The sequence below is a fragment of the Pristiophorus japonicus genome, chromosome 17, assembly GCF_044704955.1.
Source record: "Pristiophorus japonicus isolate sPriJap1 chromosome 17, sPriJap1.hap1, whole genome shotgun sequence".
NCBI lineage: Eukaryota > Metazoa > Chordata > Chondrichthyes > Pristiophoridae > Pristiophorus > Pristiophorus japonicus.
Genome location: NC_091993.1, coordinates 121564035 through 121589593, shown reverse-complemented (window position 1 = coordinate 121589593; position 25559 = coordinate 121564035). Strand labels below are relative to the sequence as shown.

At 44.2% G+C, this 25559-nt stretch overlaps 2 protein-coding genes across 3 annotated transcripts in view; both read left to right on the top strand.

Annotated features, from left to right (window-relative positions):
• The window catches only part of rbbp5 (retinoblastoma binding protein 5), a 51315-nt gene extending 42493 nt beyond the window's left edge, over positions 1-8822 (top strand). For both annotated transcript variants that reach the window (XM_070859234.1, XM_070859233.1), the window contains exon 15: positions 3852-8822. In XM_070859234.1, the coding sequence (XP_070715335.1) occupies positions 3852-3880 (29 nt within the window). In that variant the 3' untranslated portion in view covers positions 3881-8822. The remainder of the gene's footprint in view (positions 1-3851) is intronic.
• On the top strand, positions 5294-21430 carry tmem81 (transmembrane protein 81). The gene is made up of 5 exons (XM_070859188.1): positions 5294-5352; positions 7386-7472; positions 8095-8117; positions 9984-10321; positions 21089-21430. The coding sequence occupies exons 1-5, from the start codon at positions 5294-5296 to the stop codon at positions 21428-21430; spliced, it is 849 nt and encodes a 282-aa protein (XP_070715289.1).
• The last annotated feature ends 4129 nt before the right edge of the window (positions 21431-25559 follow it).

The following is a 25559-nucleotide window of genomic DNA, read 5'->3' as shown; positions in this document are numbered from 1 at the left end:
GTTCCCCCTTATCCACCCTGCTTGTTACATCCTCAAAGAACTCCAGTAAATTTGTCAAATATGATTTCCCTTTCATAACACCATGTTGACTCTGCTTGATCGTATTCTAAATATTCTGCTACTACTTCCTTAATAATAGATTCTAGCATTTTCCCAATGACAGATATTAGGCTAACTGGCCTATAGTTTCCTGCTTTCTGTCTCCCTCCTTTCTTGAATAGCGGTGTTACATTTGCGGTTTTCCAATCCGCTGGGATTTCTCCAAATTCCAGGGAATTTTGGTAGATTACCACCAATGCATCCACTATCTCTGCAGCCACTCCTTTTAAGACCCTAGGATGCAGGTCCAGGGGACTTGTCCGCCTTTAGTCCCATTAGAAACATAGAAAATAGGTGCAGGAGTAGGCCATTCGGCCCTTTGAGCCTGCACCACCATTCAATATGATCATGGCTGATCATGCAACTTCAGTACCCCACTCCTGATTTCTCTCCATACCCCAGTTAGCCTAGTACTTTCTCGATTGTTTTAAGTTCCTCCCTTTCGCCCCCTTGATTATCTATTGGGATGCTTTTAGTGTCTTCTACCGTGAAGACCGATACAAAATATTTGTTCAAAGACTCTATTTCCCAGTTTCCCATTATTAATTCCCCAGTCTCATCCTCCAGGGGACCAACGTTTACTTTAGCTACTTTCCTCTTACTGTTTGTTTTTTATTTCTTGCAAGTTTACTCTCATAATCTTCTCCCTCTTCATTATTTTTTTAGTCATCCTTTGCTGGTTTCTAAAAATTTCCCAATCCTCTGGCCTACCACTAATCTTCACAACATTGTATGCCTTTTCTTTCAATTTTATACCATTTCTAACCTCCTTATTTAGCCACGGATGGTTCATCCTGCGTCCAGAGTCTGTCTTTCTCACTGGAGTTCCTGAGAGTTATGAAATACCTCCTTAAATGTCTGCTACTGCTTATCTACCGTCTTACCCTTTAGTCAAGTTTCAGACCCAGTTTCTCACCCTCAAACTGAATTTGAAATTCTAACATACTATGATCACTCTTTCCTGGAGGATCCTTTACTATGCGATCATTAATTAATCCTATCTTGTTACACATTACCTGATCTAAAATAGCCTGCTCCCTGGTTGGTTCCACAATGTATTGTTCTAAGAAACCATCCTGAATACACTCTGTGAACTTGTCCTCAAGGCTACCTTTGCCAATTTGATTTGTCCAATCTATATGAAGATTAAAATCACCCATGATTATTGCAGTACCTTTCTTGCCAGCCCCCATTGTTTGTTGATTTATACTCCGGCCCCCCCCCCCAACAGTAGCTACACTACTGTTGGGGGGCCTATAGACTACTCCCACCAGTGACTTCTTTCCCTTACTATTTCTTATCTCCACCTAAACTGATTCTACATCTTGATTTTCTGAGCCAGTATCATTTTTCACTGCTGCACTGTTCTCATCCTATATTAACAGAGCTCCTTTTCCTTTCTGCTTATCCTTCTGAAATGTCAAATATCCCTGAATATTCAGTTCCCAGCCTTGGTCACCTTGCAACCACATCTCTGTAATGGCTATCAGATCATACCCATTTATTTCTATTTGTGCTGTCAACTCATTTATCTTGTTACGAATGCTGCGTGCATTCAGATAAAAGAGCCTTTAATTTTGTCTTTTTACCATTTTTTCCTACTCTGACTCTAATTGCTGGTGCACTCTTATGTTTGTACACTCTGTCCCTTCATGTCACACTCTGGTTATCATTACCCCAATCGCTATCCTGCACTATTGCCTTCTCCTTTCTCTTTGACTTTTTAAATTCCCCCTCACCTTTTGTTTCTCTTTCCCCCCCCCCTCCTCCCACCAAGTAGTTTAAAGGTTCACCTTATTTACTCTACCAGAACTTTTCATTATTACTAGTAGCCCCCTCCAATTATTTACTGGTGCCCTCCCCCAAGTTCTGCATTTATATTCTTTTGCAATTCACATTTACTGGTGCTCTCCTCTCATTCTCCCATTTACTGGTTATATATGTGCCTAGAGTATCTGTTGATTCGATTAAAACTGTGCACTGGCTGCCTTAGGCTCTCTACACATGACAGCAAGAATTGAGCACTCCACTTAACCTGCACACCAGAACAACACAAAACAGCAGAAGAACAATCAGTCCCGAGAAAGAACTGGAGGCTCTGACCTGGAGTTTTCATCGGCCTCGGCACCAAAAATGTTGCACCAGCAGTACTTGGTACCTGTGGATAAAGAGACCAAATCTGCTGATCAAGCTCCCACTGCCTGCATCGGTCTCAATTTGCCTCCTTAGCAGCAAGCTTCGAGCTGTGAGGTGCAGGAAACAATGAAGACGATCAAGTGTTGAAGGCAGTGCCACGAGACTGATCCGTAGAGGTCAGAGTCATGGAAGACTAGAAAACATTGGGCATTTTACCTTGGAATGGAGGCATCTGAGAGGTGATCTGATCGAACCCTAGAAATTTACAGCACAGAAGGAGGCCATTTGGCCCATTATAGCCAGCCGACAAAGGGCTATTCAGCCTAATCCCACTTTCCAGCTCTTGGTCTATAGCCTAGAAGAATGCATGGTTCTAAATTATGGGTTTGCAAAAAAAATAAATTACTTTAAATTAAGTTCTGGGCGTAAAACCAAGAAATACAGGTTCAAAGTAGTTAAATGGTAATCTTCCAACTGATGACATGAAATTCTTTACAGAAGTCTATTCCACATGTTCCACACATGTTGAAAAGATTTCCAGATAGAACAGTGAAGGCAAAAGAATGCATGCTACACTGGAAGGACTTTATAATGTTGTTTGGATTGATAAATTAAGAAGGGCTGAACGGCCATCCTCATCTGCAATTATTTTGTCATGCAATGTGAGTTGCAACCTGATACCCTCCAGTAAATTGGCGTTTAACTTCTACTGTTAATCTACAAGAATGTTAAAATGGCCGATCCAGTGATTAGAAAGCACTGTCACCACTCTTGGCGTGTTAGATAATGCCTGTATGCTGATTCGACAAGAGGGTGTGAACAATGGAAAGTTTTGGTGATGGGCAATGCTAGTCTCTGGGGAAACCCATGGCAAAAACAGTTGATCCTTCTGAGTGGTACTCAGTGTGCTGATTGGTTGGTGGAAGGGACATCGTGTGATAGTTATTTTTTGCCCGACTGGATCAAAGAACCGGTCAAACAGATACAAGACTTTTAATGATATGGATTAGCATCCAGAGATCAAAAGCTCCTTGGCTTCTGCAACTTAGAGTAAGTTCAGTCCCTCGTGATGATGAAAGCTGAGTTGGAATCTCTGATGGCAAATCCATGACCGGTTCACATGTTTTATTGGAAAATGCCATCTGACTTTCAAAGAGCTGAGTTGTGTTTGACTGAAGAGCCATGGAAATGAGTTCTTGAGATCTGACAAACCATTGAGAGTCCTTCAAACATTATTCAGAATCCACCACCAGCTTCATGTTGCAACTCTCCCAGTTTCCAGACCCCCCCCCCCCTCCCCGTTTGTTGTTGTAGTTTCAGATGGCACTCGTGAGAGTTGTGTCTGAACCATTCACTTGCTCCCTCACCTCTTACTCTCCCTCCATGTAGTTCTGCTCCCATATAACCCTCTACTAACCATGATCCCGCAAACCCCTATTTTAAAATCACTGCCACATTAAGACCAATATTGGTAAATGAGCAAGTTATTTTTGTGTTGTCCCCTTTGGGACTGGGATTAGAATAATGTACTCATTTTGGGAACACGGCTACGTTTTTGTCGTCCGCTTCCATTAGATGCCTCAATTTTAATCTCTCTCTGTTATCTGGATTTTTAGGAGGAGGTGTAATTTCAGACCTGCTGTGAACATGGGTGAAGATGATTCTTCATCTCTGCAATTGTTGCGCTGCCTTTGTACTTTAGTCGTATGGTGCAGCCCCGAGACAGAGTGTGGGTCTTGGTCAGTTTGCAGACCGAAGCTCAAAGGGACCTTCGTGAACCAGGGACGCGTGTTCCCTTCATCCCGCCTCAAGAACTATGGGCATTGAAAAATCAGTCAACCGAAGATCTTGGGCAATTCACTGGGAACGCCAAGCTGAAGTATAATTTCTGTCTTCACAAGTCGTGAAGCGCCGATGCTTTTCGTATGGAACCATAACGGAAGGCACTCGCGGCTGAAACACGCACAAGGTGCACAACACGTACTTTTTTTTTTTGGTTTCTTTTACCCTCCTGCAATTTTGCATTTGAAATAGTTATTGATGGGTATGTCTTTGGTTCCTGGAAGGTTATCTGCATCGCAAGATTGACTGGTCAGGTGCACTGTAAAGACCCACGCAGTCCGGTTCCCGAGGCTGAAACTCTTCCTACTCCGCCATTCACTTTATAAAAAAAAACCTATTGGTGGTAATCCCTCCATGCCTGGGTGTTTATATTCTAATTGGATAAATATCTTTTGTATTGTTGGTTAGTTGATCTTCCAGCTGACAGTGACAAATGTAGATTTTATTATTTTCTCCTTTGTGCATGAACTGGGCTGGTAATACTGGTTTGGACTGCGATTGATGCCTTCATTGAACTGAAGTGGAGTTGTGTTCTCTTCCGCCGCCCGCTCTCCACAACTAACACACCCGCTCGGCAACTGTGCAATGTCCTCCACTGCTTGCAGCAGAAACTGCTGCCATCTTCCCAGACCTCCCAATCTGTGCCAACGTGGGCCGGCTGCACCTAACCAGCGGACTGTCGCAACTCCGCCCCCTTCCCTTGCTGAGCTCCCCCTCCGGGGACCTGGGTTTTCGCTGGTGTAACTCTGGAAGGAGAGTTCTGGATATCTCTAGGGTGGGTGGAAGGGGGCCTATGTTCGTCCCCTGCAATGAGGGAATAAGGCCACAGATTGCGATGGCATGGGTAGGCGAGTGCCAGAGATGCACCCATGCTAACGAGGGACCCGCCTACTGACTGCCCTTGCAACCTTTGGGAGGGTCAGTGCTGGAGGACACCATCCGGGTTGTGGCCTGAGCAACTTCAGGGCCTGGGTCTCCAAATGGAAATGTGTTCCATTTCCCTATAATTCCATTGTTCATTGGATAGAGAACAAGAAAACACACCCAAAGTACAGACTCAAGAAACGGGGGAGAGGAGAGAAAGCTTGATAGTGAAACTGCAATTTAGTTTTTATTTAATGTCCCAAAAAAAAAGTTTCTTGCCCTTCTTCATAATTGATTCTCTTTAATAGATTCTTGCACTGATTCTCACTTGTTCCCCATCGCAAATGGAAGAATGAGGAACATTGTTACTGTTGCAAAGTCCCGCGGCTCTATACAAATTCAGACGGTGTGGTCAGATGCAGGCTAATGAGTGGATTGCATGTGTTTGCACACACAATGTGAGATGCATCCACTTCCCCCTCCCATATACACACAGTCCAAAGCTCCCCGCGCACACACTATCCTAACCTTGACCTCTTACATACACATTAAGTAGGAGGTCCCCACGCACACAAACTGTGAGCCTCCCCATACACCAACAATCCACACATCGCCTAGCACAGAAACTCGAGGTCTAACCCCATGCACACAAAGGGAGGGCCCACCATATGAAAAACTCCAAAGTTCCTGGGCAAGCAGAGAGATGATTGCTGTTCAAGTCGCTGGATTGTTTTTGCAATATTCTTGTTTTTTTCCCTGGCACACCTTCGTGTCACCTTGCTCCGGTCTTTAATTTTAGTAATACTGATCGTGGTTTAAAAACTCTTGGCTCTAGCGGCTCCGCTCAATGTAAAAAGTTGAAAATGCAATTTACTGCATCCAGTGGCCCATACGTTGCACCTACAGGTTCCCCGCGGCCCCCAAAAACCGTAAAGTATGACTTGCATAGGATTTACAACATGATTCTAAAAGTTACAATCTTCTCTTCTCCACATCGAGGCACCCACGGAATAAACAGTGGTTCTGTGATTCCACTTCTGTGATGCTGCTTCAAAATTTCAGTCCTTAGCTTCTCCGCGTCTTATTGCAGTGGTGAGGAATTCATTTCTGTTCAAATTCCGTTAAGTATCACCGGCAGGGAGCAAATAACGTCAACCTTCGCAATCATTTATTTTTTAATTAAAAAAAAAAATGACACAGTTGCTATTAAACACATGCCCTTTCATTCTAAATAGAATTAGTTGCATAGAGTCTACAGCACAAGAACCTGCCATTCGGCCCAACAGGTCCGTGCCAGCGTTTATGCTCCACATGACCCTCCTCCCACCCTCCCTCATCTAATCCCATCAACATAACCTAGTCCTTTCTCTCTCGCATGTTTATCTAGCTTCCACGTGAATGAATCTGTGCTAGTCACCTCAACTTCCTTGTGGTTGCAAGTTCCACATTCTCACCACTCTCTGTTTCTCTTCATTCATCTATTATTCGACACTATCCCTGTTTCTGCAAACCTGTTTTCCTCCTGCTTTAATGGGGAGATCTAGAGGCAGGGGCTAGAACATTGAAGCAGAACAGTCCGGGATAGCTGTTCTTTCTACATTGCAGTAGGCACGTTGAAGGGTATCTCGTCATTTGCAGTGTGGCGATCCAGTTGCTTATTTGCAATTCTTTTTTAAATTGGTCCCTCCTGAATTATCTCCTACAAACCCGAGGGTTTCTGTTTGTTCCAAGAGGAAGTTAAACAAGTAGGTCTTGGTGTGGGAAGAGAGAATAAAGTGTAACAGCTCTTGTATAAAACTGATGGTACCAAAATCCGAGGCAGTGGGTATTTTCAGATGTGAGTTGTGCTCTGTTATGAGCCTTTTGATGACTTCTTCAGAGAAGGGGCAGCTGTAGTTCCAGTTCTGTCCTGTGATGCCATCGCTTCATGGCTGGACAGTTTATTTTCCTTCTCCTGGCGTGCAGTAGTCTGGTGCTACTGGTGCGGCAGCCCGAATTTCCTTCTGCGTTGGAGCCAACAGACGCTGGTCCTGTGAATAGCTGTTGTCGTTGAACCGCCACTTCTATTTGGGTTGGGCTGTTTATGTAATTATCCTTTTTTAATGTTGATAGAACAATACCCGCTCAATCCTCCAAGTGCATTCGAATTGGACGAATCACTAACGCAGGCAAATTTATTTTCAAGAAAACGTGCTGATGACTCCAGTGTATTCAGGTGATGTGGTATTTGGTAACCAACACCATTGTACAGAGCGCAAATGCAAAGATAGTTTGAGCAACTGTATACAACTTTTTTTTTTATTATTCCTGTAAATAAACATTAATCTGGTTTTAAGTATATTTTGTGCTTTTTTAAAAAAAAACATCTATCGGCAGTAAATTGGGACGGTGGGGTTACGAACAGTCATAACCGGGTATGCTGGACCCTTTCCCCGTTCTAACAGCTCGTTTGTTCTTGCCCAAGAAGCCGAGTGCTTTGACCTTCAGCAAACTGTGAATGTCAAAACACTCTTCAACGCTTTGAAACCCCGGTGATCATTCATTGTAATCTATACACTCAGCGGCACTTCCTGTGAATGATTAGAATTTTCGCTGGGGGAACATTGCCTCATTGCGCAGCTGATCAGCAACCCCTCGGCTTCAGAACATTTCAAATCATTTTTTGTTGGAATTCAGTGCCTTACTTGTATTGTACTGGCCTTCGTTCCTGTTACCACGGCGTTGCTGTGCTGTACGTGCCAGACAAACATTTTGGGACCTTTTAATGATCCATCAATTTCCACTATCTATGGAGTTGGGGGAGTGCAGGGAAAGAATGGGAAGGGAAGATACTCCATTATGGAGATTACACCGTATTCTAATCTAAGATAGATGTGGTTTTTCTGGTGAAGAACCCCTTAAAATCTCATAAACCCCATCTCTTAAAGCTCTTTTTAGTTTTATTTTAAACTGACTGTAGGGGCCAGGTACCCTTGTATTGTAATTTCCAGGTAAACCTAAAGCTTCCTGCATTATTGTTTTATTTTCCTTCCACAGAAATTAAGTATGCATTTAGGCCTGGTCAATATGTGCCATAGCCAGCAGCTCAATAGAAATACTTTCAAGTGAAGACTGACTAGATCACTTATGGTTGCCTCAACTCCCCTTCCCTAGCAAGCAACAATCGCACCAACCAGGTGTGTTATACAGCAAGTATATTTCAGTTATTTCAACATTTATTTGTTTGCCCATTCAAAATGTACAGTGCTGTCTCAGCTCTCCCATATTAAAGATACCAGTCCCTTTGTCTCTAGAACAATTTCTCAAGATTTACAACAGCTTGTATTTATATAGCACCTTTACTGAAGTAAAACTGTCCCAAGGTACTTCACAGGAGCGTTATCAAACAAAATTTGACACCAAGCCACTTGTGATATTAGGACTGGTAAAGGGGTAGGTTTTAAGGAGTGTCTTAAGGAGAGAGAGAGACAGAGAGACGTGGAGAGTTTAGGGAGGGAATTCCAGCGCTTAGGGCCCAGGCAGCTGAAGGCACGGCCGCCAACGGTGGAGTGATTAAAATCGGGGGTGCGCAAGAGGCCAGGATTGGAGGAACGCAGATATCTTGGAAATGAGATGGGGCGAGGAGGCGATGGAGGGATTTGAAAAGATAAGAATTTTAAAAGAGGCGTTGTTGGACCGGGTGGGACTTGGTGTGTGAGTTAGGTTGCGGGCAGCAGAATCAGGGTCTTGTCATGTGACACTGTTAGGAAAGTTGCTGCCTTATTATCATGCATTGGTTTACTAGCCACCAGGTGGCGCCACTGTCAGAGGCCATTGGGCTGTGCGGCCCAGGTATAAAAGGCCAGCCATCTTGTAATGTGATCACTTTGGGCCCTAATAAAGTAGAGCCAGATTTGTACCTGTTTGGAGTTTACAGTATTCTGTCTTTTGAGTTATGGCATACACAACACTTATGTATATTGCTTTTTCCTGTACCAGGAATCACATACTCAACTCTTATTTAACTACTTATCTTGGTGTTTTCATCAGGATATTCATTGGGTCAACTTTTGCTGTAGGAGTGACTATAATGGTGTCTGCTGTTAGTTAGACTTGCTCTTGCACCTTTAGGTTTTTTAATTTTTTTGCATGGCAAGTTGCTGAAAGTGCGAGCTGATAATGTCCCAGCGAGGGAATCCGGGAATCTTGGACTCGAGTGAACAGGGAAAGGAACTGGGTATCTCCTTAACCAATCATCTCAAAGGATTGTGAAATTAACAACGCAAGGACTGAGAAGGAAGTGTAAATTAGAGAGTAGGCGAATTCAATGTCAAAAAGGGTAGAGAAAGAGATACGGAGCGGGAAAGAAAGATTCGATTGAGAGAAAAGAGACAAAGTAAAAGTTTAAGAAAAATTAAAACCTTGAAGGAATGAGACTCCACAATTGTAATAGTTAATTTTCAGCGGCAGAGAGGTTGTTTGGCAGTAATTTGCACTTAACATGTCGTTAAAAAGTTAATTAGACTGAAATGGACAAGGTGAGTTTAGTTCGTATCTACTGTGCACATACAGCATCTTCTCGCCATTCAATGTATTTCAATGGTGAGGTAGACAGCGAGATGCCATTTTCGCAAAGCTAACAGCGGAGTGGCGCAATGAGGAGGACTTAGATATCCATGTTTAACCGTGCACCTGCCTCTCACCTGAAGTTGCTGTACCATTTGTGCATAAATAACGGAGACCCCGCCCGCATTAGCCACACCGTTAATTGGGGAGCAAACTCTGGCCCATTATTTGGAGTCTTGCCAATGTTGTCATGGTGTAATCTCAGCCCCAAATGGTTCCCAATGCTCCATTGTGCTGATGGTTGATGTAATAAAGACCTGTTAAAATTGGGTGATCTGCAGCCTTGAACCTCCCCTTCTCCTCCCCTAAAGAAATGCAGCTCCCTTATCCTGTTATCTGCCTTGGCCTCGTCTCTTTTACTTTCCTGATTCATCTGGCTGTCTGCCAAAATGAGTTTAGCACTTCGCAAGCTGATTTGGAGACTGTCACAATTACAGGACTCCTGCTGGTAAGCGCGAACCCCTGCAGCAAGACCTGTGGGCTGGGCTGGAGGTCCGAGTTTTACTGCAACATGAACAAAGAAGGGAAGAAGACTAAATGCGTGGTGAAGAACAACTTGTGTCTGGTCAACCAGGACTGTGGTCTGATCGACAAAACCACCACCGTGGGAGCCACTTTGAGCATTAGCTGCTTGGACGAGACCATCAAAACTCTAGGGTCATCCGAGTTCATCTTTGTGTGGAAGATTGCGAGAGGAATTGTGACCACAGATAAATATCTCTTCAAAATGCTTCCATTGAGGGAGACGAAAACACCGTGGATGATAATTATAAACGTGAGTATCAATTTTCTTTATTAATCGTTTTATTTTCAAACCATATTTAATAAAGACCTCATAGGCAGTCCCTCAGAGTCGAGGATGACTTGTTTCCATACTGGAAATGAGTTTTCAGGTGACTGAAGAGTCCATTGCAGGACCTACAGTCTCTGTCACAGGTGGGGCAGACGGTGGTTGAAGGAACGGGTGGGTGGGGTGCCAGGGTTGCCGCGTGCTCCTTCCACTGTCGACGCTTGGCTTCAGCTTGCTCTCGGCGTGTGGACAAATTGGTTAGCTCGCCATTCAGAAATTTGTAGAATCATAGAATAGTCCAGCACAGAAGGAGGCCATTTGGCCCATCGAGCCTGTGCCAGATCTTTCTGAGCAATCCAGTTACCCCATATCCCTGCAATTTTTCATCCTTCCAAGCATTTATCCAATTCCCTTTCGAAGGCTACAATTGAATATATGCCCTCCTAAATGCCCTCAGACGTGCACCGTGTACAGTAGACACCTCAAATCGCTGGAGAAAAACCACCAATGATGTTTCCGCAAGATCCTGCAAATCCCCTGGGAGGACAGATGCACCAGCTTTAGCGTCCTCGATCAGGCCAACATCCCCAGCATCGGAGCACTGACCACACTCGACCAGCTCCCTTGGGCGGGCCGCATTGTTTGCATGCCTGACACACGACTCCCAAAGCAAGCGCTCTTCTCGGAACTCCTACACAGCAAGCGAGGCCAAGGTGGGCAGAGGAAATGTTTCAAGGACACCCTCAAAGCCTCCTTGATAAAGTGCAACATCCCCACCGACACCTGGGAATCCCTGGCCAAAGATTGTCCGAAGTGAAGGAAGTGCATCCAGGAGGACACTGAGCACCTCGAGTCTCATCGCTGAAAGCATGCAGAAAACTCAACGCAGGCAGCGGAAGGAGCGTGCGGCAAACCTGTCCCACCCACCCTTTCCCTCAACCACTGTCTGCCTCACCTGTGACAGAGACTGTAATTCCTGTATTGGACTGTACAGTCACCTGAGAACTCACTTTGAGAGTGGAAGCAAGTCTTCCTCAATTTCGAAGGACTGCCTATGATGATGATTGAATATATCCACCACACAGGCAGTGCTTTCCAAATACTAGCCACTTGTTGCATAAAGAAGTTTTTCTTCATGTTGCCTCTGGTTCTTTTGCAATCACCTTAAATCTGTGCCTTCTGGTTATCGATCCTTCAGCCAATGGAGACAGTTCCTCTTTATTTACTCTTATCTCAACCCTTCGTAATTTTCAGCACCTCTATCAAATCTCCTCTTGGCCTTCTCAAAAAGAAAATGATGAAAGATTTTCTATTGTATGAGCGGGAAACAAAAAAGACCATTCCCCCCCCCCCCCCCCCCCCCCCGTGACATTGTGTGTGCTTTGTACCAGCACCAACTTGGTGTAACATTACAGGCCAGGTGGTTAAGCAGCTCTCGAACCCCCGGCATCTTGTGATGGTGTGCGCTTTGTTTGACTGCTGCAGATTTGAAATGTGCAGATTTTGCCATTCGTTGTAACATCCTCTGGGCTCTTTGAGAGAATTTCCAATCTTTCAATGTTGACTTCAAAGTTTGGTTTAAGAACTTGCAACAGGTAGCAAACCTAGGTCACAACGTGGAACAAGCATTGATGGTTGATTCTGACTCCAGTAGCTAGTGTTTATTAACTCACCATTCCCTCATCATTTCTCTTTTTTCCTTGCCCCCCCCCCCCCCACAAAACTAAAGTTCCCATGTCTCTTCCCATTTTCCCTTATAACCTTTTATTCCATGCTTGTCCAATTCCTGATAACGGTGACTCAGATTTGACCAACTGCCCCCTCCAATTTCACCACGTATTAGAGTTTGGCCAGCGATGTGCTATTGGGCTATTTTACTGTCGCTATCCACAGTTGCAGGAGGAATTGATGGCACTTAGCACAGATTTTTCCCCTCTCCTGGGGTGAGCTGCTTTGAGGCACATAAACTAACTTGGAGTGCCCTCATTACTGCTCAGCCTGAGCTTGGCTGACTCAACATAGAATATGAATTCAACCTAACACCTTGCTGGCCAGCCTAGCTCAGTGTCACGGAGGAGCTATAATCCATTCTCTTGTCGTCATCTCCTTGATTAAAGCTATTATCCTGAAATTGGTCCTGTTCCTTTTAGAAAGCTTATATTCTCGATGGTTATAGGTGGCTGCATAATCCATGCATTAAGAGTCCTGGTGGTGATGCAGACTCTTTGCAACTCATTTTAACCAAAGGCAGTAGAGTTCAAAGACTTATCTTCTAACAACAATAACTTGCAGTGTCGGCTGTGGCTCAGTGGGCAGCACACTCGCCCTCTGAGTCAGAAGGTTGTGTTCAAGTCCCACTCTAGGGACTTGAGCACAAAATCTAGGCTGACACTCCAGTGCAGTGCCAAGGTGCCGTCTTCTGGATGAGACGTTAAACCAAGGCCCTGTCTGCCCCTCTCAGGTGGACGTAAAAGATCCCATGGCACTATTTCGAAAAAGAGCAGGAGTTATCCCTGGTATCCTGGCCAATATTTATCCCTCACTCAATGTAACAAAAACAGATTTAATTGCTTTCCTGACCTGTGATGCTGCTTTTAATGATTTGTTCACCTGTATCCCTAGATCTCTTTGCTCTTCTACCCCATTTAGTTTCTTATTTTCTAAGGTGTAAGTGATGTTTCTGCTTTTCCTACCAAAGTGCATCACCTCACATTTATCTGTTAAAGTTCATTTGTCACATAACTGCCCAGTCTGCAAGTTTTCTCATGTATTCCTGTATTATGTTGCATTCTTCCTCAGTGTTAGCTGTACCCCCCAGTTTGGTGTCATCTACAAATTATGCTCGTGAGTTACTTGTTCCTATATCCAAATCTTTAATGTAAGTTATGAATGACGGTGGCCTCAGTCCTGATCCTTGTGGACCATGCTTTCTACGTTCCTCCAATCTGAATAACTACCCTTTTGAATCACTCAGATCTTTTATGAAAGTGATTTTTTTTTATGATACAAGTTTCTTTCCACAATGTAAGTCAGTGATGGGGAATGGAACCCTGTTCCTCTTTTGTCGAGCACTATGGGATCCAGTATAACGTTGTTAAATGTAGAGTAAAGTTCCTTCAACTTTGTTCTCAAATATACCATCATCATCATAGGCAGTCCCTCGAAAACAGGACGACTTGTTTCCACACCAAAAAGGGATGAGTTCACAGGTGTTTCAATGAAGGACCTAATATTCCAGGTCCCGAACTACATGTTGAAGGGTGGAAGATGCCTGTGCATGAATTTTTTTAACATGTGGTGGCTGTTGTACCCCAGTCACCACACGGGCTTGACAGAGCTAGGTCTTGGTCCAGTGGCAAAGATTAACCAAGGTGACTGGAGACCAGCTCTGCTGTACGGACCGAGTGCGCACACATATCTCGGTGTGGGCTGGCCCGTGCTGCACCTGGGCCCTCGCCTCTTCTGGGCCCCGAACTCTCGCCTCTCCTTGGCCCCAATCACATCCCTCTGCAATCTCTCGCCGCTCCTTCACCCCGACCTCGCCACTCCTGCTGTACCTGCCCGCACTGCAGTTAGCTGTCGCCCTCCTGCAGCGACACGCGCTGCACCCTGTTGTGGTGTGCCACCGCACGCTGCTTCCTCTAATGGCCCCTGACTGCTGATGGTCTCAAATATGTACCTGGTCTGAGAGTAACATCCTGGAGTGCTCAAACAGCAGAGGTGCTGAAGGTTGGAAAAAGTAGGGCGGAAAGATGGCTGGGATCAATGAACTGGTTTTGTTTGCTTGAGGGGACTGGAGAGGAACTTTCTATTATTGGCCCTAGGTTGTTTTCCCCCCCCTCCCCCGGCCAGGAAATTACATGGCCTCAGGGGCAGCAAATGTCTAGTCCTGAGGCTGTAGGCATCATGAGTGTGAGGCAGGCCTGATGGACCCAGCTGATCATACCTGACATTTTCGAATGCAAGGAGTGGTGGTTAGGTCCTACCGTTATCATAAAACATGCTCATTATGACTAAATTGAGATAATCGAGCAGCAGGAATGGTTGGTTAGAATCAGAGAAAGTTACAGTGCAGAAAGAGGCCATTCGGCCCATCGTGCCTATGCCGACTCTTTGGTAGAGCTATCCAATTAATTCTAGTCTTTTTTTTCCCCATAGACGTGTAACTGTTTCCCTTCAGATATTTAGTTCCTGCAAGATTGGCATATAAACCTGATGTGCTTATTGATATATCCAAGATTGCCAGGTCTTGGAGTCTAGAGGAATCAAAGGATGGAGATCGAACGGGAAAGTGGAGTTGAGGTTAATGATCAGCCATGATCTCATTGAATGGCGGAGCAGGCTCGAGGGGCCATAGGGCCTACTCCTGCTCCTATTTCTTATGTTCTTATGACCGCACAACAATGTGGGCTACAGTACGAGGAGCATTTTAAGTTAGGATTAGACCTCTGAAGCTTGCAAGAACTGATGCAATTTAGAAAACTGTCAGAATATTCTGTTACCTTCTATCAGAAACCAGTTATGGCCCATAGGGATTGTTGTGAGTAGTTATAGGCTACACCTCAGCCTTGATGACCGATGGCAAAATGCTTGGAAGAACTGCGACATACAGAATGGATTCCTTATAGAGGACCCCACAGTATAACCTGAAGGATCAAACCTTCCTCGCAAATAGTGGACAACAACAACAACTTGTATTTATATAGCACCTTTAACATAGTAAAACATCCCAAGGTACTTCACACGAGTGTTATAAGGCAAAATAGATAAATTTGACACCAAGCCACAACAGAAGAAATTACAGCAGATGACCAAAAGCTTGATTAGAGGCCGGCTTTAGAAACGTCTTAAAGGAAGAAAGTGAGGTGGAGAGGTTTAGGGAGTGAGTTCCCGAGCTTGGGGCCCCGGTAGCTGAAGGCACGGCCACCGATGGTTGAGCGATTATAATCAGGGATGTTCAAGAGGGCAGAATTTGAGGAGCGCAGACATCTCGTAGGGTTGTGAGGCTGAAAGAGATTTCAGAGATGGAGAGGGGCAAGGCCATGGAGGGATTTGTAAACAAGGATGAGAAATTTGAAATTGAGGCATTGCTTAACAGGGAGCCAGAGTAGGTCAGCGAGCACACAGGGGTGATGGGTGAGCGGGACTTGGTGCGAGTTAGGACACGGGCTGCCAAGTTTTGAATGACCACAAGTTTACATAGTGAATAATGTGAGAGGCCAGCAGCGAGTGCATTGGACTAATCAAGTCTAGAGGTAACAAAGGCACGGATGAGGGTTTCAGCAGCAGAAGAGCTGAGGCGGGGCGGAGACGAGCAATGTTACGGAGGTGGAAATAGGCGGTTTTAGTTACGCCATGGATATGTGGCCAGAAGCTCATTTTGGGGTCAAATATGGCGCCTAGGTTGTCAACAGTCTAGTTTAGCCTCAGATGCTAGGGTGAGGGATAGAGTCGGTGGCTAGGGAACGCAGTTTGTGCTGGGGACCAAAGACAATGGCATCGGTCTTCCCAATATTTAATTGGGGAAAATTTCTGCTCATTCGGTACAGGATCTCGGACAAGCAGTCTGACAATTTAGAGACTGTGGCGGTGTCGAGAGAAGTGGTCGACAACCATCAACTACCACAGAACCGGTCATGGTAGATGCTGCCACCTTCTCCATAGGTTGAAGATTAAAACATCCCCATTATGCGACTGTGGAGCTCCTAATCTGACTCTGGAGCCCTTCATTGAGCACAGCCCTCAGGAAATTCGCAGGCAGCCTACAAGATATCCACACTGCTACACCGGAAGCTTTGGCTAGGATATCCAACTTGGATATTGACGTTTGATTTGCTTTGCTACAACCGTATGAAAGAAAGAGCGAGCTACACCTCGTACTCACGTTCCATCCAGATAATTATTCACCTCCATCTCTAATGTGATGGCAGTGTTCCCATTTCTACTTTAATGATCGAGTATAACCGATGATGTCAGAACATTCTATCACTATGGTTTCAGTAATTGTTTATTTTCACATGTTCAGTGATGTCATAACTTTGGTCACTAATGATTCGTGAGCATGAAAGTAATAGTTAACATATGGATTTATGGCTTATTTATCTTATAACCATGCCAAAATATTTGCACCTTATCCAGCACAAAAAAGCTTTCCCTACAGTGTTAGACTCCTCTCTGCATCTTCAGAATAAAATTATGAGGGGGCTTGACAAGGTGGATACAGAGAGGATGTTTCCACTGATAGGGGAGACTAGAACGAGAGGGCACGATCTAAGAATAAGGGGCCGCCCATTTAAAACTGAGATGAGGAGAAATTTCTTCTGAGAGTTGTAAATCTGTGGAATTTGCTGCCTTGGAGAGCAGTGGAGGCTGGGACATTGAATAAATTTAAGACAGAAATAGAATAGTTTCTTAAATGATAAGGGATTATGGGGAGCAGGCGGGGAAATGGAGCTGAGTCCATGATCTTATTAAATGGCGGAGCAGGCTCGAGGGGCGTATGGCCTACTCCTGTTCCTATTTCTTATGTTCTTATGTTAAATCAGGATTAAACCTGATGATTCTTTACTGGGACCTCAAACTTGAAATATCTTGTCATCCTTGAAAAGAACATAAGAATAAGGAGCAGGAGTAGGCCATCCGGCCCCTCGAGCCTGCTCCGCCATTCAATAAAGATATTGGCTGATCTTTGACCTCAACACTTTCCCGCCCAATCCCCATCTTGATTCCCCTAGAGTCCAAAAATCAATTTATCTCAGCCTTGAATATACTCAGCAATTCAGCATCCTTTGGGGTAGAGAATTCCCAAAGATTCATCCTCAGCTCAGAGAAGCTGGGATTATTCCCCTTAGAGCCGAGAAGGTTAAGGGGAGATCTAACAGAGGCACTCAAAAGTATGAGGGATTTTGATCAACCCCTTATCCTGGGACTAATGCCCCCCTAGTTTTAGACTCTCCATCCAGGGGAAACAACCTCTCAACATCTACCCTGTCAATCCCCCTCAGAATCTTATATATCTCAATGAGATCACCTCTCATTCTTCAAAACTCCAGAGTATAGGCTCAATCTCTCCTCAGAGGACAACCCTCTCATCCCATTTAACCTCCCACAACTTACAGGCTAGTGGACTTGACCAACCTCTTACATCCTGATTTCGAGAGAGTTCTCGATATCCACATTAGAGTTCTCAATGTTAAAAAAAAAAAAGGCTCCTCGATCTCCATTCTCTCTTCTAATGTTATAATTGAGTTGGAACATTCACAGATGGAATGAAGAGGCTTGGCATCAAGCCAGGAAGGAGATGAGACTCGTCTGAACATGGACCAAATAACAGAGCAGGCTAGATGATGGAAAAAAAAGGGCTATTAAGATTTTAAACTAATTTCAGGATTTCAATTACCTCAGCATAAAGAACTAACCTTAGGGAAAGTATATTGTTTTTATGTCCATTGCACAATTCCTGGATTAGATTATAGCCTTGAAAATTGTACATTACACATTTTAAATTACCATTAAGATTGTTAGTCGTGTCAATTCCATTCAAAGCTCCTTATAGGGAATCTGTAGAACTTATTTCAAACAGCCCAATTTCGCTACATTGATCCACACAAATAGACTTTGGACTTTGACGAGGACAGGATGTTGGGCTTAGGTTTACCACGTTCTATGCCAAATGAGGAAAATATAATGTGTAGCTTGGGAGCATCGTCAGTGTCTGCTATTCATTGCAAAAACTTAAGTCAATTAGAATAGTACAGGAAACTACATTTTATAGCTACAAGAGCGAAAAAAGAAGAGGTATTGTCCAGTTGTTGTTCCGAATGACGGGAAATGCTTACAATGGGATGTCTACTTTGGCTCTCCATTCGATGGTCTCTTGAGATGCTGAGTGAAGAAATGAGGTGCCTCACCGCAACAGATTTTAAGAGCTTTTGTGGTGGGTTTTTCAAGTATCGTGAATGGGAAGGCCGATGTTGCTCATGAATTTTTCCATCTCACGGAGCACGGTGGTTTCGCGGCGAATGGCGGGCGGGGTGATGTGGGACAGCACCGGGAACCACTCAGTTGGAGTGGACTTGAGCGTCCCTAACACCGTCTTCCGAGTGACGCTTAGCTGCATGTCCATGAGCTTTGTGTGGGAGCTGCAGGACCATGAGGCAGAGCGGTATTCTGCAGCAGAGTAGATTAGGACCACTGTTGTGGTAAATGTTCTGGATGTGCTCGAGGCTGAGACTGCAGTGCAGTACGGACGAGCGCTGTATTGTTGGAGGCACTGTGTTTTGGATGAGATGTTAAACTGAGATCTCTGTCTGCCTGTTCAGGTAGGTGTAAACGATCCCATGGCACTATTCAAGAAGAGCAGAGAAGTTCTCCTGATGGCATGACCAATGTTTGTCCCTCGGTCAACATCTCCTGGGGAAAAAAAACGATTAAACTGGTCATTTATCTCATTGCTGTTTGTGGGACCTTGCGTACATTGGCTACAACTCGTCGACAAAACAACATTTCAAAAGCGATTCATTGGCTGAGGATGTGACAGGCGCGCGATAAATCCAAGTTCTTACTCCAGTCAACACAACCTGTCGGAGGGGCTGTCTTTCGGGTGAGACATTAAATCGAGGTCCCGTCTGCCCTCTCAGGTGGACGTAAAAGATCCCATGGCACTATTTCGAAGTAGAGCAGTGGAGTTATCCCTGGTGTTCTGTCCAATATTTATCCCTCAATGAACATAACAAAAACAGATTATCTGATCATGATCAAATTGTTGTTTGTGGGAGTTTGCTGGGCGCAAATTGGCTGCTGCGTTTCCCACATTACAACCGTGATTACACTCCAAAAATACTTAATTGGCTGTAAAGTGCTTTGAGACGTTCGGTGGTCGTGAAAGGCGCTATATAAATGCAAGTCTTCTTTCCACCCGTGCAAAATATCATACATTAATACTTAAACCAACCCACGCTATTATTATACATTATTAAACCAACCCAGAGCTCCATAGATTCAGACATGCGATATGACTATATTATACATTCATACCTAAACCCTCACAGCTTCAGGTCGTTGGCAGCAGTCACTCCGCTTTATCTATGGTATGACTGGGTTAATTGTGGATCTGGTTTTATGGAAGATGGCTGTTGCACAGGAGACCCCTGTCGGCAACTCTCAGGGCCTGACTGTGCCCAGCTGAGTAAAGAGGATGCTGAAGGGGGAAGGAGGAGATTGCTGTGTTTATTCACAAATAATCTCCCAAAATTTTTCCATTGTGCAGTCACACCAATGTGTGGCAAAAACATTGCAGGCCTATTGTGAAAGACGGGCTGAAACGTGTGTTGGAGGAACAGAAACCTCAATAAAATGCACCATTGGTGAGAAGAAGTAATATTATGGTCCAGTGAGTTTGCAATAATGAGGACTGATTATCTCTCAATGGAGCAGCTAAGGTCACTAATTCTTAACTGCCATTTAAAACCAGTGCGAGATTTATTTGACCACAAGGACTCGACTGCATATTACTGAGTGGCAACCTAAATGTTTCTCAAATGTAACCCAGAGAACAAAAATCTATTTTTTTAAAGATTTTCTCCCATCCCCGCCAACTTCTGTGCTCATGATGTGGAGTAATTAATGTAGTACGTCCTTTAGCTACATATTTATGACCAGTAAAGCAAATCCCAGAGTTCCTGCCATGATTCCTCCACCTCCCCATTTTTAAAAATTCATTCACGGGATGTGGGCGTCATTAGCAACGTCAGCATTTATTCCCCAACCCTAATTGCCCTTTAGATACAACTGAGCGGCTCGCTAAGGCCACTTAAGAGTCAACCACATTGCTGTGGGTCTGGAGTCACATATAGTCCAGACTAGGTAAGGGCAGCAGATTTCCTTCCTTAAAGGACATGAGTGAACCAGATGGGTTTTTCCGACAATCCGGTAGTTTCATGGTCACCATTACTGATACTAACTTTTAAATTCCGATTTATTTAATTAATTGAATTTAAGTTCCCCAGCTTCCGTGGTGGGATTTGAACTCATGTCTCTGGATCATTATTCCAGGCCTCTGGATTACTAGCCCAGTAACATAACCACTATGCTAGAGTATGCTGCTTTCTATATGTTTTTATATTTGGTAGAAAATGGCCATACTATGTGACTCTTTTTCTTTCTCTCTTATTCAGCAGATGGCCCCTCCGTTTTTTCCTGAATGCTTTACAGTAATGTTTTTAAATGATGTGTCTGTAATTGGATTGTTCTTTATTATGTCTAATATTGACCACATAGCCGTCCATTAGATTGAGTAGACTAGGTCTATATTCCTAGAGTTTAGAAGAATGATAGATGATCTCATTGAAACATATCAAATTCTTAAGGGACTTGACACGGTTAATGCTAAGTAAATTTTTCCCCCCAGCTGGGGAATCTAGAACACGGGGTCACAGTCCCCGAATAAGGGGCTCAGCCATTTAGGACTGAGAGCGGGAAAGATTTCTTCACTCGGCGGGTGGCGAATCTTTGGAATTCTGTACCCCAGAGAACTGTGGATGCTGAATCGTTGAGTATATTCAAGGCTGAGATAGATAGAATTTTGGGAACAAAGGAATTAAGGGATATGGGGATAGTGCAGGAAGGTGGAGTTAAGGTAGAAGATCAGCCACTGAATGGCGGAGTGGGCTCGAAGGGCCAAATGGCCTACTCCTGCTCCTAAGTCTTATGTTCTTGTATTCTCTTCCCCCCCCCCCCCCACCACCATTAAAGGATATTGAAGAGAAGAATGCAGGGACTTACATGTGCCAAGTGCAGAACTCCAAAACAATGCAAGTTGTCAAGCGAGTGCTTATTGCGGTCAAAGTGATTCCCGAGGACTTGGTGCAACTGAACTATTACAAAGTCCTGTCACCGGAGCAGAAGGAGGAGGTCGATATCCTAGAAGGAAATCCAGTGAAGAAGAAGAAGGCCAAATCATTCTCAGAAAAAGTAAAGAATCTCTTTAAGAGTACTAACCTGGCCGTTCGAGTAATCGTCACTGGATTGGCAATAGGAGGAGGACTAGCTATAGTTTTAGGAACAATATTTTTATGTATGTTAAGGAACAATTGAAGTGAATATTTAATTAAAGAAAAATTAGATTTTTAATGACATCAGTTTAACGACGCTTGCAGCAGAGGAACATTGGTGCACTTTGAAGGTGATCAGATGCAAGTTTTGCTCCCAATCCTTTATTTAAGGAAGGATATACTTGCCTTAGAGGCGGATCAAAGAAGGTTTACTAGCTTGATCCCTGGGATGAGTGGGTTGGCCTATGAGGAGAGATTAAATAGATTGGGCCTATACTCTCTGGAGTTTAGAAGAATGAGGGGTGATCTCTTTGAAACACAAGATTCTGAGGGGGATTAACAGGGTAGATGCAGGGAGGTTGTTTCCCCCCTGGCTGGAGAGTCTAGAACTGGGGGTTGGGGGGCACAGTCTCAGGATAAGGGGTCGGCCATTGAAGACAGAGATGAGGAGGAATTTCTTCACTCAGCGGGTTGTGAATCTTTGGAATTCTCTGCCCCAAAGTGCTATGGATGCTGAGTCTCTGAGAGCAATTGATTTTTGGACTCCAGAGGAATTAAAGGATGTGGGGATATTACCGATATATAAAACGGAAAAGAGTGACTAAAGTAAATGTTGGTCCCTTAGAAGATGAGAAGGGGGATTTAATAATGGGAAACGTGGAAATGGCTGAGACCTTAAACAATTATTTTGCTTCGATTTTCACAGTGGAAGTCACAAAAACCATGCCAATAATTGCTGGTCACGGGAATGTGGGAAGGGAGGACCTTGAGATAATCACGATCACTAAGGGGGTAGTGTTGGACAGGCTAATGGGATTCAAGGTAGACAAGTCCCCTGGTCCGGATGAAATGCATCCCAGGGTATTAAAAGAGATAGCGGAAGTTATAGCAGATGCATTCGTTATAATCTACCAAAATTCTCTGGACTCTGGGGAGGTACCAGCGGATTGGAAAGCAGCTAATGTAATGCCTCTGTTTAAAAAAGGGTGCAGACAAAAGGCAGGTAACTATAGGCCGGTTAGTTTAACATCTATAGTGGGGAAAATGCTTGGGGGAGGTGGGACCCCATACAAACCGGACGGTCTGCACCAAGGCAGGACCGGAACCAATGTCCTCGGGGGAGTGTTTGCTAGTGCTGTTGGGGAGGAGTTAAACTAATATGGCAGGGGGATGGGAACCAATGCAGGGAGACAGAGGGAAACAAAAAGGAGACAAAAGCAAAAGACAGAAAGGAGATGAGTAAAAGTGGAGGGCAGAGAAACCCAAGGCAAAAAACAAAAAGGGCCACTGTACAGCAAAATTCTAAAGGGTCAAAGTGTAATAAAAAGGCAAGCATGAAAGCTCGGTGCCTCAATGCAAGGAGTATTCGGAACACAGGAGAGGGCTCTGAGCTAGTTAGAATGGGTGAGAACTCAGATGAACAGGATCCCAAGAAAGAATGCAAAAGGCAGGAGGCAACAGAGCAGAGTAGCACTGGGGTAAGTGTAAACTACAAGGTGATAGGAAGGGACAATATGTATGAATGTAAAGGAGCTGCAGGAGGGGTGAAAACTAAAAATCATGGTTTAAAAACTCGTATTAAAACACTACCTAAACGCACGCAGCATTCGAAATAAAGTAAATGAGTTGACGGCACAAATCATTCCAAATGGGTATGATTTGGTGGCCATTACAGAAACGTGGTTGCAGGGTGGCCAAGACTGGGAATTAAACATACAGGGGTATCTGACAATTCAGAAAGATAGACAAGAAGGGAAAGGAGGTGGGGTAGCTCTGGTAATAAAGGAAGATATCAGGGCAGTTGTGAGAGACGATATTGGCTCTAATGAACAAAATGTTGAATCATTGTCAGTGGAGATTAGAGATAGTAAGGGGAAAAAGTCACTGTTGGGCGTAGTTTATAGGTCCCCAAATAATAACTTCACGGTGGGGCGGGCAATAATCAAGGGAATAATGGAGGCAAGTGAAAAAGGAATGGCAGTAATCATGGGGGATTTTAACCTACATATCGATTGGTCAAATCAAATCGCACAGGGTAGCCTTGAGGAGGAATTCATAGAATGCATACGGGATTGTTTCTTAGAACAGTATGTTACAGAACCTACAAGGGAGCAAGCAATCTTAGATATGGTCCTGTGTAATGAGACAGGAATAATAAACGATCTCCTAGTAAAAGATCCTCTCGGAATGAGTGATCACAGTATGGTTGAATTTGTAATACAGATTGAGGGTGAGGAAGTAGTGTCTCAAACGAGCGTACTATGCTTAAACAAAGGGGACTACAGTGGGATGAGGGCAGAGTTGGCTAAAGTAGACTGGAAACACAGACTAAACAGTGGCACAATTGAGGAACAGTGGAGGACTTTTAAGGAGCTCTTTCATAGTGCTCAACAAAAATATATTCCAGTGAAAAAGAAGGGCGGTAAGAGAAGGGATAACCAGCCGTGGCTAACCAAGGAAATAAAGGATTGTATCAAATTAAAAACCAATGTGTATAAAGTGGCCAAGGTTAGTGGGAAACTAGAAGATTGGGAAAATTTTAAACGACAGCAAAGAATGACTAAGAAAGCAATAAAGAAAGGAAAGATAGATTACGCAAGTAAATTTGCGCAAAACATAAAAACAGATAGTAAAAGCTTTTACCGATATATAAAACGGAAAAGAGTGATTAAAGTAAATGTTAGTCCCTTAGAAGATGAGAAGGGGGATTTAATAATGGGAAATGTGGAAATGGCTGAGACCTTAAACAATTATTTTGCTTCGGTCTTCACAGTGGAAGACACAAAAACCATGCCAAAAATTGCTGGTCACAGGAATGTGGGAAGGGAGAACCACGAGACAATCACTGTCACTAGGGAGGTAGTGCTGGACTGCCTAATGGAACTCAAGGTAGACAAGTCCCCTGGTCCTGATGAAATGCATCCCAGGGTATTAAAAGAGATGATGGAAGTTATAGCAGATGCAGTCGTTATAATCTACCAAAATTCTCTGGACTCTGGGGAGGTACCAGAGGATTGGAAAGCAGCTAATGTAATGCCCCTGTTTAAAAAAAGGGGGCAGACAAATGGCAGGTAACTATAGGCCAGTTAGTTTAACACCTGTAGTGGGGAAAATGCTTGAAGCTATCATTAAGGAAGAAATAGCGGGACATCTAGATAGGAATCAAGCAGGCGCAACATGGATTCATGAAGGGGAAATCATGTTCAACTAATTTACTGGAATTCTTTGAGGATAACGAGCATGGTGGATAGAGGTGTACCGATGGATGTGGTGTATTTAGATTTCCAAAAGGCATTCGATAAGGTGCCACACAAAAGGTTACTGCAGAAGATAAAGGTACGCAGAGTCAGAGGAAATGTATTAGCATGGATCGAGAATTGGCTGGCTAACAGAAAGCAGAGAGTCGGGATAAATGGGTCCTTTTCGGGTTGGAAATCGGTGGTTAGTGGTGTGCCACAGGGATCGGTGCTGGGACCACAACTGTTTACAATATACATAAATGACCTGGGAGAGGGGACAGAGTGTAGTGTAACCAAATTTGCAGATGACACAAAGATTAGTGTGAAAGCGGGTTGTGTAGAGGACACAGAGAGGCTGCAAAGAGATTTAGATAGATTAAGCGAATGGGCTAAGGTTTGGTAGATGGAATACAATGTCGGAAAATATGAGGTCATCCACCTTGGAAAAAAAACAGTAAAAGGGAATATTATTTGAATGGGGAGAAATTACAACATGCTGCGGTGCAGAGGGTCCTGGGGGTCCTTGTGCATGAATCCCAAAAAGTTAGTTTGCAGGTGCAGCAGGTAATCAGGAAGGCGAATGGAATGTTGGCCTTCATTGCGAGAGGGATGGAGTACAAAAGCAGGGAGGTCCTGCTGCAACTGTATAGGGTATTGGTGTGGCCGCACCTGGAGTACTGCATGCAGTTTGGTCACCTTACTTAAGGAAGGATATACTGGCTTTGGAGGGGGTACAGAGACGATTCACTAGGCTGATACCGGAGATGAGGGGGTTACCTTATGATGATAGATTGAGTAGACTGGGTCTTTACTCGTTGGAGTTCAGAAGGATGAGGGGCGATCTTATAGAAACATTTAAGATAATGAAAGGGATAGACAAGATAGAGGCAGAGAGGTTGTTTCCACTGGTCGGGGAGACTAGAACTAGGGAGC

Bases quoted from the DNA above. Each gene is read 5' to 3' on its own strand.
- tmem81 (XM_070859188.1), top strand. From the start codon at position 5,294: ATGAGGAACATTGTTACTGTTGCAAAGTCCCGCGGCTCTATACAAATT. The intron at 8,118-9,983 runs GTGTGTTATACA...TCACAATTACAG, and splicing joins GCAACAATCGCACCAACCAG to GACTCCTGCTGGTAAGCGCG. The intron at 10,322-21,088 runs GTGAGTATCAAT...CCACCATTAAAG, and splicing joins CGTGGATGATAATTATAAAC to GATATTGAAGAGAAGAATGC.